Source organism: Lissotriton vulgaris, unplaced genomic scaffold (assembly GCF_964263255.1).
Source record: "Lissotriton vulgaris unplaced genomic scaffold, aLisVul1.2 SCAFFOLD_1445, whole genome shotgun sequence".
Lineage (NCBI taxonomy): Eukaryota > Metazoa > Chordata > Amphibia > Caudata > Salamandridae > Lissotriton > Lissotriton vulgaris.
In genome coordinates, this window is record NW_028241043.1 from 343,455 (window position 1) to 363,828 (window position 20,374).

The 20,374-nt window shown below is 43.2% G+C and overlaps 1 protein-coding gene across 1 annotated transcript in view; it reads left to right on the forward strand.

The window, feature by feature from the left end:
• Positions 1 to 20,374, forward strand: part of SHANK2 (SH3 and multiple ankyrin repeat domains 2) — a 208,203-nt gene that overhangs the window by 110,010 nt on the left and 77,819 nt on the right. Inside the window, exon 8 of the mRNA XM_086948018.1 lies at positions 9,127 to 9,147. Coding sequence (XP_086804144.1) covers positions 9,127 to 9,147 — 21 coding nt within the window. The remainder of the gene's footprint in view (positions 1 to 9,126; positions 9,148 to 20,374) is intronic.

The following is a 20,374-nucleotide window of genomic DNA, read 5'->3' on the forward strand; positions in this document are numbered from 1 at the left end:
GCCTAGATAATGACGAGTCATTTAATTCTCTCTAATTTCCCGAGTTCTCCTGGCAGGAACTCCCTCGATTCTGCCTCCTATGTGTCACTATCTTCATTCTTGCGGATTTCCCCACTTACACGATAAATTCCTTAGCTCTGAATCGAGACGTAATGATGTTGCTCGAAATTTCAAATTCTCATTTCCATAGCACCTGTATTTAACTTTATAGAATTTTGAACCAAGGCATATTTTTTAAGGCCTCTTTTCAAAAGTGAACTATAATTTTTTTGTGGTAATTTGAGATCTTAACTCTTCAAATCTCGGCGAGCCTCCCGCTTCCCTACATGTCTCCTGAACTGGTTCGTGCATCAAGTGTTTTAGAATAAATTCTGCTCTGAATTAGATACCAGTTGTACTACTGAACGTAAAATAATTCCAGTATATATAGTGTCACCAGTATCAGTGAACCTGGGTTCTATACTATTTGAGTGGTAAAGCTTGAAGTTCTAACGTCACTGGCATGCATATGTCTATACACATTCGCATGTCCAGAATTTGGAAGGCTTCCTACCAGCCCAGTTCTCTTCTAAATGCTGCTTCACACAAAGTATACACATCCTTTTTCAAGTAGTTTCATGTCTTCATAAAGTGTGTGATCATTATAATGAATGCCATAAATGTCACAAACGTCATACATATGGCAAATGGGATCCAGCCACAATAAGTGAGTCTTATGACTTTCCCTGGCACTTAGGTAGTGAGAACCAAGACTGACATTGCACATTTTAATCATTACGCTGCCTAAAGGTGCTTCAGCCATGCTAAAAACAAATGTCCTGTTTCCAGTCTAATATATTTCTTGAATAGGTGTGAGATCACCCATATGACTGATAATTATTTAGACTGTGAAATTGCAACGGGGCCTTTTTATAGGTCTGTAGGCAATATGTGGAATAGAAATATTTTCCACTATGTCATATTTGAGTGATTAGTGCAAAGGTAAAGTTCCTTTGTTCAGTGGTATTGTTGATGAGATACATCAGGCAGGTTTTGATTTTCTGTGTCCAAAATAGTGTATTTAACAAAAAAAATGGAATACAATCTAGGACAAGGAAGTGTCTGCTCTGCCTGAAGGAGCTGGATAAGAAACTTTGTCAATCCAGGAGTAATCATCACCTTTACCATCTAGGGTGGACGACATCCATAGATGAGTAATATTAGGTCAACTCATGAGAGGAAAAGTCTGAGCAAGTCTCGCTTAGCTCAGGTAGTTTTTTTCTGAGGGTTCCTTATGCTGTACTGTGCTTATGCTCATTGTACTGTATTTATATAAACCTGAGTGGGCTGGTAATGTACAACTGCATTCACCTGTCAGTTGATTGGGTAGGGAGGTGTATCTGGGTGCCTCCGTTTACCGCCTGTACCCCATCAATCTATTATGCTTTGGATCAGATCAATAAACTAAAATATCCTAGCTCTGCCCTGTAGCAGGACTTCTCTGCTCTTCCACTTACTAGAAGATGGGGCTTAGTAACTCCTAGCCTCGCGCAGACTGACAGTGTCCGTTTTCTCTCCCACCTGCCCTGGCCTTTCTGGATTTGGGCTAGAGTCAGCGGTAGATTATCCGCTGCAAAGCGGGATGACTACCTTGGTTACAGGAATTGTGCTTGTGGTTTCATCACTGCTTTTCCTTGTTCCCTAAAACATGGTTTGTGACTGCTATTGTGATATAATTTCACCAAAATCATAGGGCAGCTGAAGTGCTGTCATGTGCACTCTAATCTAAACAATAACATTAAAAGACACAATATTGTATTACCTGAGACATTTGATAGATGAAGTGTCTTTCACAGTTAATACTAATTAGACAGTCATTATCCACAAATTTATTTCTCGGACAATTTCGCATAAAACCATACAAGCAAAAACAAAGTACAATAAAAAGTGTATTGTTTAATAAATACAAATCGTAAAATAGTGCATAAAACATGTTTACCCTTAATATTTAAAAGGAACAAATAAGAATGATACACGTTTTTCATTCTGTATCATGCTCAGCATTCTTAGTTTGGGGGCTTAGTTTGGGGATATGATAGCTAGCATTTAACCGTACAGAAATTCTGGGAAACTGAAAGCGGCAGGCCTAGCAGTTTCCCAGTAACCCACACACAATGTAAATACCTGCTTAAGGAGACCACAATGCGACAAGCAGTGTCAATTTGGAACATTCCTAAAGTGGGCAAATCAAGGCCAGGTCCAAATAAAAGCAAATAAAGGGAATTCATCTATGTGCAAGACGGACCAGACAGAAAAATAGTAAATGTTCTCTGCTTTCTGTCAATTACAGAGCGAACAAAGCGTGCTGGGAGATAAGGAAGTGGACCAATCGGTAGTAAAACTTTTAAGGTGGAGGATTCCAAACCGATACCTCAATCTTGATAGAAGTGGATACATTTTGTCTACAAAAACCTGTAGCGAGGTTAAAGGTTTAAATTTAAAGTATTTAGCTGTAAGATGCCCTCACTGGCTTGTACTGTATCTGGTCCACTAAACAGTCTCACGGGATATTTTTAGAGTGGCTTTGGGGATAGCTGGTAAGGATGTGTGATCCGTCCACCAGTTTTCGAGTCCTAGAATACCTAGCCAAGATTTTACATGGTGAAGCCAGGGAAATGTGTGAGACATATTGGCGTTCTTCAGTTAGCCATATTCGGACAGAGTATCAAAGGGGTCTCAAGATGGTCAAGTGCACAATTCAGCATAATCCAATGTCAAAAAACAAAGGGATTGAATGTGTGCTACATGGAGGATTAAAAATAGATCTGACCAAGACATTTCCTGCTACAGCCAATATTGATATATCTGCATAATCCCAAGACTGTGCTTTGACTTTATATACCTTCTAGAGCTGGAAAAACAGATCTAGAAACGTTTGTGCATTGGAACATTCAGGGTGCACCTGCCCTGGGTTTTAGAATATATGCACTCTTCTCTGTTTAAGGTGCCCAAGATGATCTACTATCGATCAATGATACACAGGTAGTCGAATCTTTCAACACTTTCTCCAGGGGAGTTAGCCCTACGTGGATCTTTCCTTTAAAGGGCCTGTGGGGTTTCAAGGCCATGTATTTTGTTTTTGATATAGTCATTTCTAGGTCCTTATGATCACAATAGACTTTAAACTTGTCCAAAAGAGTTTTCAACCTAATAGCAGTTTTATCTGGAAGTAGGATGTCAGTTGCGGAACATTGGGCAGGTGTAAACAAGGCATTTAGTTTGTGCTAGACATAAATGCAGTCCAAGAGAGTGACCCAAATATATATATATATTTGGGTCACTCTCTTGGACTGCATTTATGTCTAGCACAAACTAAATGCCTTGTTTACACCTGCCCAATGTTCCGCAACTGACATCCTACTTCCAGATAAAACTGCTATTAGGTTGAAAACTCTTTTGGACAAGTTTAAAGTCTATTGTGATCATAAGGACCTAGAAATGACTATATCAAAAACAAAATACATGGCCTTGAAACCCCACAGGCCCTTTAAAGGAAAGATCCACGTAGGGCTAACTCCCCTGGAGAAAGTGTTGAAAGATTCGACTACCTGTGTATCATTGATCGATAGTAGATCTGAATCGATATATATATATATATATATATATATATATATATATATATATATATATATATTATTCAGTCCAATAAAGAGATCACTCAGAGGTGTTGCATTTACCAAAAGTTGTCTTTTAATCCATGTTACGCGTTTTGCTAGCAAAGCAAGCTTGGTCACACATGTATTGTGGGTAGAGACTTGCAATACATAGGGAAAGTAGAAATCAAAGGAGTACATGGGCCACTTTCAAAAATGGCATCCATTTTGTAACATGCAAAATTTTCTTAAACTGTACTACAATTCATACAGGTTTATCCTTATTACGGTAATACACTGTATACAAACGGAGTAAATTTTGTACCAATCAAAAATTGAGCTGTTTTGTAATTCAAACAGATATTCCCTCATTGTTGTTATATAAATCACATGTTAACCAACAGAGTACTACTTGTAAATTATGGTTTTACAGTGTGTTCGGATACAGAAGAGGAAAGGAAACAAATATTTTGAAAAGATGGTATTGGCAGCGTGCCGGAATCTATCAACTACTTCCGTATCACTGGCTGTGATTACATTACAACCGAGAAATAAATGTACTATATTAAAACACAAAGGAACTATAGTTGGTAATAGACATGAGGGCACTATACCAAAAGCACTGAGATCCGCATTGAGCAGTAAGATACTTAATTTACAGACACTGTGCCGAAAATATAAAGTAGTTCCTTCTTTAAGACCCTTTACTGATGATAGGGCATCTTGGAACTTTTTTCAGGCCTATGGAGTTATTCACCTCCAACATGGATAAAATTGGCAGAAACACATTGTGTGAAGAATATATATACACTGCATATATATTTTTTTTCATGGGGACACACACAACCTTTGGAGACATGCCTGTATGGATTTTTAATACAGTTCATTTATTTCTCGGTTGTAATGTAATCACAGCTACTTATACGGAAGTAGTTGATAGATTCCGGCACAATGCCAATACCATCTTTTCAAAATATTTGTTTCCTTTCCTCTTCTGCATCCGAACACACTGTAAAACCATCCTTTACGAATAGTGCTTTGTTGGTTAACATGTGATTTGTATTACAACAATGAGGGAATATCTGTATGAATTACAATACAGCTCAAGTAAATTTCGATTGGTACAAAATTGATTCCGTTTGAATGCAGTGTATAACTGTAAGAAGGATAAACCTGTATGAATTGTAATACAGTTTAGGCACATTTTGCATGTTACAAATTGGTTGCTGTTTTTGAAATCAAGTGGCTCATGTACCCCTATGGCCTCCTCTGATTTCTACTCTCTCTATGTATTGCAAGTCTCTACCCACAATACAGTGTGTGGCCAAGCTTGCTTTGCATGCGAAACACGTAACCTGGATTAAAAATTAACTTTTGGTAAATGCAATACCTCTGAGTGATCTGCTTTTAGAAAAGGTCCCCCAATTTGTCGAATTAGCGTTGATGGATCTCAGTAATCGGGATTTCCTGCTGCATGAGGTCAGCATGAGATTCAAGAACCGAATAGAAGGAATCGTAAATCTTGATTTGAACTTCCTGATTGGCTCTCACCTTCAGCCACATGTTTGACCTATGGTTGTATTATTTAGAGGCTCTGTATGATTTGGACCACTTTTCCCAGTATAGTCTGAAATAAGGGTAGAAGTTATGATACGCTGTAATGCACAATAGTTACTTTCCATACCGATAATCACTATAAAGTCGAGCACCCTATCCCATAGACCTGTTTTCAAAAGAAAATATTCTTTCTTACGTTTGTACTTCCCTCTTGTAAAAAAAAGTATGTAGTCCAGCTAGATCAGAATTTTACGAGCCATTGCAGCCGCGATTCGTGTGGAGACAGTGTCAGTTGAGCAAGTTGTATGGACCCTACAGTAGCCGTTGTAAATGGGCAGTCTAACGATGGAATGCCGCTTCCTATGTCTTCTTCATCCGTTATCAAAGCATACTTTCAAGCGGCTCAAACGTGACATTAAAATCTCCACCAATCAAAATAAACTGCTTTGATTTGTGATCAGACCAATGAGAGTCGAAGCAGTGGCGTAACATAGGCCCCTGCAGCCCCCAAGCTCTCCGGGCCCCCTCAGCACAGTACTGTGACCGGAGGGCTCATGTTGAGTACGGAGGGGGCCCCTCTACAAACCTTGCAGGGGTGCCCCCTCAAGTTTCGTTACGCCAGTGAATCGAAAAAGGCAATAGACTCCATATTACTTGGAAGAGTACGATTGTAGACTTAGTAAAGATTTGCCCATAGTCCACAAGGTCCAAATAAGCTCGAGACAGAATATCTGAGGAGTAGATGTGTAGAGATTTCATATTACAAATCATTGATATCTTAACCCAAAAAATCAACATGCCAGGGGCTCACCCAGCAGCAAAGGGGCGGGCACTACTGAAATTAGTAGTAAAGCCTTTCCTATGGGCGGGTTCGGTCCACTATGTGTCCTGAAACATTAAAACATAGTAATTGTCCATGAACTCAAGCCATTCAGGGTCGGCTAACTTGGAGCTCAAACCTGCTAATTTCCAAGATAACAATTTCAAGGGTTGCATGAAACTTACTACTGCAGGGGACTGCGAATGCTTGGACAGACCGTTTTGGATGCTTTTTCTTAAAACACGTCTAAACCACCAGAGCAACTAGGAGAGTATGAAGCCATCTTTCACGTGGGTTCTAGTAATGGCACAACTGAGGGAGCAACAGGTGTTGTCCCTAGGTAAAAGAAAATTGACTGTCAATTGCTGTAATTGGTATCTCCTATTGTTAGTTCAATGCAATTACAATAAACCAGAACTTTCTTGCCTGTGACAAAATAAGCATAGAACACTTTGATTTGCTCTTTGAAAATCATAGCCAATTCAGGTATATTTTATTTACATATAAGCGATGTCACTTTCCCAACTTTTTAAATGGATTTAGAAACAGTGCATTTGAGTTTTGTTAACTGAACACACTAGCAAACTTGGGACCATGCTGGGAACATACATGTTGGGCTGGTGTATTTTACTGTACCAAGATGGACACAAGGAGAAGGGCTGAAATAGACCAGTGGCAGGTTTCAGGGTGACAAGGCTTCTTTCTGAGAATACAGGACTACTACCCCTTCTCTTCCCAACTTCCAAGCCCTATAACCATTACCCTCGCAACAAACCACTTTGCTATAGTGATGGCAGCTAGCATCTGGATACCTTCACTTCTGCCAAGACACATTTAGTCCAAGAAATGTATTCTCACGAATTCACACATGTATTGCCCTGTTTAAACCAACCGACATGATCAAAAAATGACACCAGATGTTCCCTAGTCTTAGCATAAACTTGACCAGATGTTTTCTTTCAATGTCATTTTCTATTGGTATTTGACAGCAAACATTTATTTTCCACTCAGTGGGCCCAAATATATACACAGATGTATGGTGTTGTACATGAACAGCACCTTGTACATGTACTCCCCGTTCAATCTGTTGGTACATGTAGGCACAAAGTTGGTCCAACTATGCCAACGTGGGTGATCCACGGATGCTTTCTTTTCTCTCAACCCCCAAAATAACTCCAGGTCTATATCATTCCTTAGTGGGTGATCTCTGTCAATTGGTTCTGTCTGTTGTAGGCTGAGACATTTTATAGGACCAACAATGAGAATTGAAATTCAATTGTTCCATTTGGTTTTGAGACAGCACAGGTTCCTCTATAGAATATAAAGCGCTTATAACCATAGATCATGTTTAAATACACCAAGTGTAACCTCATTTTGGAACGGGGCCTTTTTACAACTTACACGCATATAACTTAATGGTGTAAGTGAAAGTTACCTATGGGGTTCTATAAATTGAACATACGTTTCTTTATCATAGTGATAATGTTAGCTACTTTATGTACAGCAGGGTTTTCCAAAGTCGGTTCTGGCGAGCCAGATCCATGCCAGATTTTAAGATATGCTAAAAATCTGGCATGCATCCGGCGCTCCAAGACCGACTTTGGAGAGCCCTAATGTAGAGCTACAAACAGCACTTCTGCTTCTTCTAAGCGCTGTAAGTAACATTGTGATTCTTTTACATTTTAATGGTTTTCAAGTTTATGCTTGTAATAAAGGTTGCCAAGCTATCTTAAATACAATTGAAATAGTACACCACAGCTACGGAAATAAAAAACAGTTCTTAGCCAGGAATTATAATTAAGTCTTTTATTTTAGGAAGTAAGAAATGTAAATAGTTAGCTCCCCTTACTTATCTCTTGCATGCTTTTAGAGGTACTTCTCAATATTAAAATAGAAAACGCTTTTGTGTAAAGCTAAATGCCAGAGATTATTAGCTGGGTGTAATTTAAATTTGCATAAGTATTTAGACAGCACATAAACCTTATCACAAAGATCTTATCACAATCTTATAAGAGGATTTGCTGAATGTATGAGTATTCATTTCCTTTCTAACCGTTTTTAGAACTTTCTCTGCTCAAAGCCTGACTTGCAGTGAGGTTCAAAATTTCCCTATCTTAAATTAAGCTCTGTGCTGCTAATTTTACTCCCTTGTAAGTTTCCCTCACGCAATGTTCTTGGAAGTTGATGTTTCCATTGTAAAGGGCATGAAACAGCCTACAACAGACAGACATGTTTTTTAGACCTATGTAGCTGCAAATAACCTTTTCCGGCAGTTGGAAAAGGCTAGAAAGCTTACACAACCTCGGCATCCCTGTCCTCTAAAAGTATTTTTGCTCACCTTAGTATTTTTTCTACATTGCTCTGCCTACATGTACCTTGGTCCATTTCAGCTTTTCAATGTGTTAAACTCCACCCTATAGGACAGCCTACAGACAGAGGCACTCACTTCACTGGTATAAAGTACCAAGGCAAGAAGTGAATACACCATCTGCTTAAATCTGGCTTCTTTTGGGAAAAATGAAATGATATCAACTAAGTAAAACATGCTGTGCTCCTGCCAGATTTCATTTCAGCAGGGACCTAAAAGTAGCCATTTTCTAGCTGTAAATGTTAAAAGCTTATTCGTTGTGAAATGCAAGCTTGTTCTCTCTGGTGTACTGTGATCCCTTCACTGCTGCAAAGGGGCTGTGGCAAGTCCACAATTTTGGGCGTAAACTGTAAAAATCAAATCAAAAGAGAAAATGTACAAGTTTGTTCATCTTTTGTAAACAATGTAAGGTTACCCACTATTTAGACAAGCACAGAAGGGCAGATTTACTAAGCAGTTGTGTTGTATTTGTGTGATCTATTAGTACATCTGCCCCATAAATTCTCAAATATAAAATCACACTACAACAAGTGGGCTGTATTTGAATAAAATACACCACTTTAGCTGAGAGTGGTGATATTTAGGCATGCATTGCCATTCAACAAAATAACAAAGCAGTGAAGGGTTTTGTCAACCAGTTGGTTTTGAGTGACTTACTGTTAAAAACATGACTTTGCTGCTGTGTAGCAAGGCAGCCTTGTTGCAGAAATTGTGCTCTCCCTGATTAACAAATGATTTCCTTCTGTCAGACAGCAGAATCACTCTGTCAGGTTAGTAGCTTAGCATATTTTAGGAAATATAATTACAGTTTGATTGTGTTTGCTCTCACCCTCGCATGCTTGGTATTCTGCTTCCGACCGCGGAGCACAATGTAGTTGTCTTTGAAGGGTTTGATGGGACTGTTTTGTGACTGCTCCAGACTGCTAAATATCTTCCTGCCAGCAAGTTTGTTTGGCGTTATTCTGCCATTATGTGTCCGCCTACAGATATATATATAGAACTGTGTTACTTTATAAGGAATGTTATACCTTGTGAATGTATTCAACAGTTGTGCATGCATGTGTACAAAAAAGTGATTAAAAAAATTGTTATAACTATAGATGTAATGAGCCATGAAGGAATCTATTACGAAGCCCCAACACTTTGTGCTAACCACCACTTGCACCTGAAAATGCCTCCTCTCTTGTCCATTGCAGAAAAGTACTTGAAACATTGCAACAAATGCAACAGCCTTCTACCATCCACTCCCCCAAAACACCATTGTGATCTTCAACGGCAGTACACCTCTGACCCAAACTCTAATAGGACAGCTGATGGATTACTAGGTTATTTAAAGACATGGTGCCAAAGCTGGACATGTGACTGTTAATGATCTGTGCACATTGACTGGTTGCCCCAAGATGGACGCAAATGAAGCCAAGCACTGGAATTCTTAAACACGTTGTGCCAGACATTGGGCATCGTGCCGATGGCTGACCAACCAACTTTATCAGGCTTCTCTAAGTATCTCCACAACTATTATTCACTAGATAAATTTACATTCATTAATTCTCAACAAGGGCAATTGCATATCCATTCGTAAGAATAAAATACTAATTGGTGCAACAGTTGACCAATATCAGAAAGTACTAACGACTTAAAGCTACCACATATGCACCTCTGCTTAGTGGTTGTTTGTCGCCATCTACGGGTAGTTACAGGGGCAGTACTTGCACTAGGGCAGAGGAGCGATGCCCCACTGCTTTCTCTCAGTGCGAGTAGCATAAATATAAAATGGTAATAACTTCCAGGTATTATCATTTTATGTTTAGTTGCCGGTGGCGGGTTGGCAGGCTGCTTTGCGAGTAGGTGAAAAGTGGTGTGCCCACTCCTAGGGGCGCAATGACTGTTTGGTCGGCCTTCTGGGGCCGCCCAAACCAGTCATGCTCACTCTGCCCTTTCTTCATGCAAGCTGCAATGCAGCCTGCATGGACAACAAGGCCTCCCCCTATGCCCCTGGTTAGGCGGCGTCCACACCAATCGCAACGCTGCCTTTGCAGTGTTGTAATTGGCTTAGTGGAGGGGAGAAAGGTTGCCTGCTACCTTTTCCTGCCAGAGGCAGGAGAGCAGGAGCCAAGAAAATGCTAGACCGGGCCGATGGACAGGTACGTTTTTTTATTTATTATTAAATTAATACCCCCTCCCTCTCCGCGTGATCCCCCGCTGCACCACCCGCGATTAGTGCCCGCAGCGACTGGGTAGCTATGGACCTCTGATTAATACCCTGAGAAAATTACAAGTAAAGGTCTTTGCTAAAATTGGTTAACTCCTGCTGACATTAGGGTTAGAGGTATTACCTTTATCTTTGGTCCAAGGCAGTGGGCACAGTATCCCAGTTACCCTCTGCTGATATTACCATCAAAGGTTACCCCTGTTACTGGTGTTTAGCTCAATAACACATTAGGAGTGATTACAGGTCTTCAGTCTTCCCCTGCATATATCAAGGGGGATATTTATCAAGGTTTTTCATCGCGTTTTCACCTTGCAACGTGGTGTATGCATGACGCAACTCCTAAAATGCGATTTATTGAGCCACGCAAGGCCACCTTGAGTGACCCTGAGTGGCATGGTAAATCAGGAGTAACACAACACTGCGCAAATCATTGTTTTCATTTGTCTGCCCTGGGAAAGGCGTTACATGGGCGTTGCATTGGTGTCCACACGCACCTCCCATGGATTTTGATGCATTCTCCGATTTAACATTGATGGTACTACGGGGAATGCGCCAAAATAATATGCCCTCCCAGGTGAGGAGCAATTAGGAGAATGAATTAATACTCCTCAAGGTAGAATGCATTTCTTCCTCGACTAGCTCATAGAGAACTCCCAGAAAATACTGTGAGGGCTGATGCTGGCGACCAGGAGCAGCGAAGACTGCCATGTTACTGACTCTGACGGAACCTCCCCAAGTCCTGCTGGTCTGTCAGTCGCTTGTCTTTTTAGGGAATCAGACAGTTTGCCTATAGGGAAGTCCTGCTCTGCCTCAGGGTCAGTCCCTGGAGAACAGTCCTGCTATGAGCCCAACACAACACCATTGGCTGGAGGCCACTCAATCACTTTGCTTCATGTCAATTACAAGAGGGAGCAGCAGTGGCCAGTTTTGTTTCCTGTGTGCCTCATGTGTTCTTTCTGTCCTTGTCTGATATGAGGTTGCTGCTGCAGAATGTTAACACACCTTGTGGAATGTGTATATGGTACTGTAGTGTGTTGATCAGTGACGGCAAGCGGACGATGATGAGCAGGAAACATCTTTCTTCTGGTGGTGTTCTCTTACCACCTTACACTTCTTGTAAAGCGTGTGTGCTCTGGTCTGTGTCTCCATTAACACCAAAGTACCCACTTCTGCCGGGATAAGGCACACTGGCGGAATATGTGTGCTGTGGGGTTTCACCCTCTCTTCCAGGCATGGATGTCACTGTGCTTGTGTGTGATGTAAGAGCACTACCTCTATGTGTTTTATTGTGTTGAAGTCTTGTGATGGTGTCTGTTATTTTAGCTTTTTGTCGTGGTGTATTCCTATCAGATTATTTGTTTTCAACGTATTCTTCATATCAATAGAAATTTACTCCTGCTGTTCTAGTATTATTTTGCTGTGATTTCTGATGCCGAAAGAAGTGTAGTTTCCTGTCTTGCCTTACTTTCTTCCATAGCCCATTCGTCCCTGCTATTGGTATCCAGTTGGGTGATTGTGTCTCAGATTGTTGTAGCCTCTGTGGTACGTGTCACTGCTTTGTTTTGATCTGTGGGGCGCTGGGACTCGTTTGCAGATGAAGCATCCTGTTGTTCGTGTGCTTCTCTTATCTGAATTATTTGTTACTGCTTAATGCTGCAGCAGAAACTTTTCATGCATATTGGCAGATGCTGGAGAACTTCCCTTCGCTGCCTGTTACAGATGCAAAAGAGGGGCACCTCACTTCCCATCACTGTTTCAGTTTCTACACAGCTGCCTGTGCCTTGCAGCTTGCTTTGTAGCCGCTCTCGTTCCTCCCTCACCCCACTTCCCCATCACTGTCCTCTAACGCTCCACTTCGCTGCTGCTCTGATACCTTTCTTACCTCAGCACTGACACTTTCCTAGCCTCCTGCTGCTGTGTTCCATCTCTACTATAACACTTATAGACCCTCTCCGTCTAGGGTGACCAGATTTTCAGAAGCAAAAACATAAAAGAAAGACTAATACCATTAGTCTCACTCTTATATCTGGCCAGTCCCGTACTTTTACATAGCTTTATAAATGTGTGCCTACATATTTATATATGACCAAGACCACGGACGTGGTCAAAACACGTCTTTCTCTGCCACCAAATTAAATACCCTTCAAAACTTGATCAGTGGACTTGTGGAGACTTTTCTTTGGTTTCTCCTCGCATTGCGATACACACACACACATATATATATATATTTCCTACAACGTCTTCGTTATCCAACAAACGTACCCAGACACTACAGGTCTTGTTCAAGTGTAAACGTGAGCAAGCCGATAGGTGAAACGCGTTGTTTCCTGCCATTCAAACCACTTTTTTGCAAGAGCAATCCTGTTGTGTCCGGGTACGTTTGTTGGATAACGAAGACGTTGTTGGAAATATTTTGGGCTACCGGTGGCCCCAACCCGGAACGACCGTGAGCTAGCGTGGCATTTTCCTCATACCAGAGCTGTTGTTTACGATATATATATATCTATATATATATATATATATATATATATATATATATATATATATATATATATATATAAATATATAGAGAGAGAGAGAGAGAGAGAGAGAGATAGATATAGATTATATATAGATATATATAAACACACATTTAAAAGACTACGTATACATAAGGTGACCATATGTCGAGAACCAAAAACTGGGACAGTTTTCAAAAATGGAAGAAGGAACACAATTTTACATCAATGGGGCAGCACAGAACGACAGCTCTCATTAGCGTAGGAACACATAAGAGGGACTAAGAAAATAAATAAAATGTAATTTCTAAAACCAGCTACCTACCTGTTCATTAAATTGCTACCTTACAACAGCTGCTAACTAGCACAGCTTTAGAACTCTCAGGGGCATATTACCGAGGTGTGCGTTGCAAAACGCACAACGCACATCTCCGTATCGCCGGCTATCGGCAAATTTCATCACCTAATTAGCGCGCAATTATCAATGCGCATCAGGCAGGCGATTAGAAATCCGGCGATAGTCGGCAATATGGCACATTAGCGCATGAAAACAAACGTTGTTTTCATGCGCTAATGTGGGCCTTGATAATATGGGGGGATGGATTCAGCTTTATGATCCACACCCCCATGTTATCAATGCCTAACGCCTGGTCAAAGCAGGCGTTGGGAGACCTGTGATAAATGAGTTTACCGCAGGTTTTTGTCTCCCAACGCCTGCCTTGGTAATAGGGTGTTCCCCCCTCCAACCACATTTTACATGTGGTTGGACGTGGGAACGCCCACTTAGCATGTCATTAGCGATGTTTATCGCCGACATGCAAAGTGGGCTCGGCCCAGGCTTTAAAGCGCCCTGGGTAATAGGGCTCTAGCTGTATCGCCGCTTTCTCGGCACAATTCGCCGAGAAAGCGGCGATACTAGCCCTTGGTAATATGCCCCACACTGTTTTCAGTTGACCCCCTCTAAAAACTAGGACATGAACCAAAATCTTCTGTACAGCTGGTGAAAAAGCGGGGCTGCCCCAGCAAATGCGGAACACCTGGTCACCATATGTGTACATAACAGAAGCCCTTGACATTAACACTTGACCTCCTCCCCACTCTGTCTCTCTACTGGGAGCATACGGTGAACTGCCTCCTAGCAGAAACAGATGAATTACTACAATTAAGACTTCATAGGTGCCTGTGGAAGGAGAGCATGTTATGGTTTGCAGGATGACAGGACCTTTCTCTCAGAAACAGGGACGTGTATTTAAAATGAACAAAAGTGCCGAGACACCAGCACATTCCTCTGAAAACTGGGACTGAAAGGGGAAATTCGGGGCGTCTGGTCACCCTATCTGCATACCTCACAACTTGAAGTACAACTACAGGTGTGAAAAGGGGCGTGCCTTGAAGGGGGCGGGCCTCATGCCGAGAAGCAGCTATGAAGCACTTTTAAACCCCACCCTGCCCCTAACCCCTCCTCCCCAAAGAAAAGCTTGCTAAGGCTGGTGGCGATGTCCTGGGGCGTTTTAGCACCACTTAGTGGACATCAGCAGATCAAAGCCTCGGAAAACGATCTGGAAAGTGACAATTTACAGTGGTTTTCAGCTCGTTGTCCCTACCACTGTGTGATATCGGCTCCTCACAGGGAGACTGTGTGATGGGAACCGATATTGTGTGTCACACGGTGGCACTGTGTGAGTTGGCAGTTATGTATGTCTGTCTCTTCTTTGTCTCTTCTTTGGCCCGCCCCCTGTGTGACCTGCTGTCCAGCTTAAGTCTCCCAGTTACCCTTTTTTCCAGCCCAGCCCAGCGAGAGGGCAGGAGATAGGCAATCTCCTGCCCTCTCGCTCTTCCCAACCCTCCCCATCACTTTCCACCAGTCTGATTCCAGCCATCCCCAGCTCCCTCTGCACTCTAGCCACTCTCTACCCACTCTTCTCATCGTTTCTCTGAGTTAAACTTCCCTGACATCGTCATAAACATGGACATGCCATGCACTAGTGACCGACGCCACACTTATGTCCTCACGAAATGATGCTAACAATGTCTCCTCATCAGAATGTCAGCCTCCCCAAGAGATGGCCATGATGCATAGAGCCAGCCATGCAGCCTTGCAGTGGGGGCTGTGTATCACCGGCCTCTGGTATTGTAGATCATGTTGACTTGTCTGCAAATGCCACAGCTGAACGCCTTTAAAAACTGAGTTTAATCAGATGCATTACATGTTTATGTCAGACTGGTCACCCCTGCACGACTTTCTTACTATGGCACACACACCACAGGATAATGTATCAGACCGCTGAGGACACCTAAGGATAGGTTAAATGTTTAGCGGGCTGTACCTAAAAGTTTATTACTGTGAGGTCTATAGAGGCTCCTTTTACATTCATGAACAGTGTTTTCGGATTTTCAAGATGGCCGCTGTGTTGCGTGATGCAATGTGTTGTGCATTGCAGGTATCCTAGTGGTCACCTTACAGGTATAGAGAACAATGTCTTCTTCTGGTGTTTTCTTTAAAGTCTCCCGGCTTTGGCAAAGCCAATAGCAGATACCAGCATGGTGCTTAAGAGAGGCAGAGGTGAAAGCCAAGAGTAAAATAAAGAAAGGAAGAGTGAGTAGAGGTACATGAAACAGCAGTGGAATAACATCCATCACCAAGACCACCATCCTTTTCCAGGCACTTCAGAGGAGCACCAGGAGGGTGGGAAGGGAAGGCCTTTTGACCATTCACAGGAGCAACTAGAGGGTGGGAACGGAGAGTGGAGTGAGAGACGGGGCAGTAAGTGAAAGTGTGTGACTGTCCTAAAAGGAAAAAGAAAGAGCATTGGTATAGCCTATAGGTTTCGCCTTTGGGACCTTATAAGTGTTTAGCTATTCAGTTCATATAATCATGGTGTGGCCAATCACAGACCAAAGACAGGACAGGATTTTGCGCTAATGGATGGTGAATTGTCCATTTATATTGTAAAGCTATGAAAAATGTGGGAGTCACAGAGGCGCTGAAGATAAACGTACGCTTACAGCACAGATAGATTTCCTATTTTTTACTACCTCTGTGACTCACTTGAAAATGTTCCTGTAGTAATGTGAACAAATTAACTTTTTAGTTGCTACTAATAGTAGTAGGGACCCTTCCTCTTCGCACTAGCTAAAGGATCGGCGGAGCTCAGTCCATCAACCTGAGAAGGATGAAACGCTCCGTTAGCTACCTCAGCATTGGAAACCCCGCGCTTCACCCTGCATGCTGAGTTCTGTAGTATGAGTATTAACCCTGTGGTCTGTGTTATTGGATAACAGATATTTTTGATATTTGATATTTGTGGTTTTTTTGTAAAGCGCTTCTATCGCTCCGGAAGGAGCATCTTGGCGCTGCACCTACAGCAGATCTACTTGGATAGCATGGATCAGATAGCTGCGAGAACTGAGGAGTCAGATTGAGAGTAAATCCACGTCTTCAGGGCTTTCCTGAAAAGGCTTTCTGAGGGGGCATGCCTAAGATTAGGGGGGAGGCGATTCCATGCCCTGGCAGCAAGGAATGAAAAGGTCTTTCCACCTTTTGATTTTAATTTGATTCGGGGTTCAGAGATGAAATTAGCGCCTGATGACCTCAAGCAGCGAGTTGGAGTATAATGCTGAAAGCGCTTGATCAGGTAAGCTGGGCCCGTGCACTTGTTAGCTTTAAAGACAGTGACTAAAAGCTTAAACAAGATTCTCTTGTGGAGGGGCAGCCAATGGAGTGCGTTGAGGGCTGCAGTGGCCGAAGACCTACGAGGGAGTTTCAGGACGAGTCTGGCAGCTGCATGTTGAACGGTCTGCAGTTTTTTTAGTGAGGACTTCTTAATGCCTGCAAGGAGACCGTTACAATAATCCAGCCGGGAAAGGATGAGCGCAACCGCGACTGATTTCCTGGCTGAGATAGGCAAGAAATTAAAGAATTTCTTTAGTTGCCTGATTAAGCTGAAACAGCGTCCTGCAGTGATACGCACATGTTCATCGAAGCTGAGGGAAGCATCGAATTGAACTCCCAAATTGCGGGCTGACACAACCGCACTTGGTGGTGCTTCAGAATTATGGGGCCACCACTCTTTAGGGGAAAAGAGTGTGCCTTTACCGAGAGGTATTATTTCGGTTTTGGCACTGTTACATTTCAGATGATTCAGGTTGAGCCAGGAAAAGACTTCTGATAGGCAATTTTGGAGTCTGATGGTAGCGTCAGGGATTCTTTTGTCAATGGTGACGACAAGTTGAGTGTCGTCAGCATAGGATGTCACTAGAATCCCATGTGACTCAATCAACGTAAGGAGGGGGGCCATGTATACATTAAAAAAGAGAGGGCTCAAGATGGAGCCCTGAGGCACACCTGAGATAATGGGGCGTTCACCAGAGAGGTAAGGGCCTAAGGAAACCGTTTGAGAGCGGTTGGACAGAAATGAAATTATCCAAGCAAGCGCGGAGCCCGAGACACCAATCCCAAGCATCCTGCTGATAAGAATAACATGAGAGATGGTGTCGAAGGCCGCGGTTAGGTCGAGCAAGATGAGGACAGCCTGTTTGCCCTCATCTTGCAAGAACTTGATGGTGTCAGATAACTCAATCAGAGCGGTTTCTGTAGAATGGCCGGGGCGGAATCCGGATTGCTGTGGGTGCAAGATCTGTAGATTTTCCACAAAGTGTTTTAGTTCCTCATGGACTAATTCCTCGGTGATTTTGCCTAGTACTGGGAGGAGGGAAATTGGGTGCATATTAGTCAAGTCGGTGGGGGATTTATTTTGCTTTTTCATAAGGGGCTTGACTATGGCCTTCTTCCAGTCAGAGGGAACAGTACCGGAGTGGAGAGATTGATTCACAATGGCATTAATTAGAGGATTGACAGCTTCGACGAGGTGATGAAGGATGACTGGAGGGCAAGAGTCCGTGGGGGCACCTGATTTACACGCCAAAATGGCTTTTTGCGTTTGCTGTAGGGAGACTGGTGTGAATTGACTGAGTAGGGGCGTGGTTGAGTCGGATTCTAAAGTTGGAGTGGGTGGGGGGGGGGGAGTCCTTATGGATATTCTGAATTTTCTCCTCGAAGAAGTCGGCGATTTGGTCGCAGAGAATTTGTGAGGGGGGAATTTCACGTGCCAAAGCCTTAGGATGAGTGAAGGATTTTACGATGTTGAAGATCGTTTGCTGTTTCTGGTTGGCTGAGTCTATTTCATGAGTAAAAAAAACAGTTTTTGCCCTTTTTATAACGGAAAGGTATTGTTTTCTCTGAAGGATGTATAGGATTCTGGCAGTAGGGTCATAGGTCTTTCTCCATTTTCTCTCCATACGCCTACACTTGAGATGGCAGTCAGTGAGGGCTGGAGTATACCAGGGGGCGCTAGGCTTCTTCTTACCACGAGCTAGTTTTTGAGTGGAAGGTGTAGAGTTAGCAGAGACCATTCTGTCAATCCACTGATGAAAATTTGTGGAGTCTACTGTTACATCACCCGTTATAGGAGGGGAGGGACAGTCGGTAGGGGGTTGAGTTTGATGCACTCAGCTACCTTTTTCCAATTCACTGGAAAGGGGGTATGGGAATTTTTAGTGGGGGGATGAGGCAGAGTTTTGGATTGGATAGAGAAAGGAATGAGACAGTGATCTGTCCATATTTGTGGTAGGGGGGGAGAGACTTCTAAGAAGGCCAAGTTTGTACAAATGCCGTCCAGGGTGTGCCCGGCACGATGAGTGGGAAGGGAGACTAATTGGGAGAGACCAAAAATCTCGAGGGAGTGGTGGAAATTAAGGGAGTGTGACTCGGTGCAGGATTCCAAATGAAGATTGAAATCCCCTAGGAGGGTGAAGGAGGGGTAGTGGGTGAGGAGGGCTGCCAAGGTTTCGTCCAGGGAATCCAAGAATGAAGTGGCGTTACCGGGGGGGCGGTAAACAAGTCCTCCGGAGAAAGCAGAGGAAGAACTAATTTGGATAACAAATCCGAGGGACTCGCAATCCTTAAAGGCGGCCAGATCGAATGTATGACACTTGAATGTATTCTTTATAATAATGGCCAGCCCGCCTCCCCGACCAATGGGTCTGTCCTGCCTGATGATGGTGAAATCAGGAGGAAGGGCGATTGCAAGATCAGGGTTGGAGGCATCATGCAGCCAAGATTCGGTAATGAATAATGCATCAAGATCAGCTGATACGATAAGGTCGTGGATGTCTTGTGCGTGACATGCTAAGGATCTAGCGTTAACGAGGCCACTATTGAAAAAGGTAGTCTTAAGGCAGGTTTGGGAAGGAGGGGTGACATTAGGGCTGACGGAACAAGAGGATGAGGGCAGAGGTTAGGCCCGATTAGCAGCCATTTTAAGATCAGGCTGATAGTTTTATGTGGTATAAGTAAAAGTGAAGGAATACTGCCTGACCTTCATTCAGTTGCCACACAGGCATTCTTTCCTAAGCAGTGCTAGGTGTCATGGCTGTCACTACTGCAATGCGTTGTATGGCCCCAACCTTTGCTAACGGCATCTAAAACAGGGATCAGGGATCTCTCTACTTCAGCTCCTAATAACATCGACCGCGTCCTGCTGCCAGAGAGATTGCAAGAGTTGTTGCAGGGCGCTGTGGAAGCCACAACGCAAGAGAGGCAAAGCCAGTCCGCGGCGACCCGCTGCATGCTACTTTTCTGCCTCCAGTGTAGCCAGCACCCATCACCTGGTCATGGTGGGTGTGAGTACCTTGCAGTACCCTACAGTACTCAGAGATGTTTTCTACCACTGAGCGGGTGTTGGGCTATGATCTGCTGCACCTCTGCCAGCACAGACCCAGGGAACAGCTGGATAGGACAGTTTACTGCCAGCCTGTCCCCTACGACTTCTCTTTGGAAGCCGCAGAAAGACTGAGCCAAGAGCAGCCCGAGCTGAGAGACTCTCGAGCCCAGTGTATCTGCTAGAACGTAAGGATTGACTCTCATGATGTCAGTGATGCGGGGAGTAAAAAAGCGCGATTTGGGCTATGAAAGGTAAAAGAGTTCATAGCTCCATTAGGGATCTGAACTTGTCTGCTGTGCGGTGTCGCCAAATTTCTAAACCCTACTTTTGAAATGTGGCGTAACGTCCAGAGCGGCTGGCTGTGTACTCTTTGTACACGGTTGTACTCTTACCGTTTTGCTACTAGTGTGTAGCAATATACGACCGCTCCTTATTCAGGTTTGTGTTTCATAGCTGCTGCGTAGAAATCTAGTGTCTGAAAAGTGGGGCGGTGAGATGGTGACGTTGCAGAGCCTTCGTGCGGGGGAGGGAAGAGCGAGAGAGCTATAGTAAATGGGCATCTAGT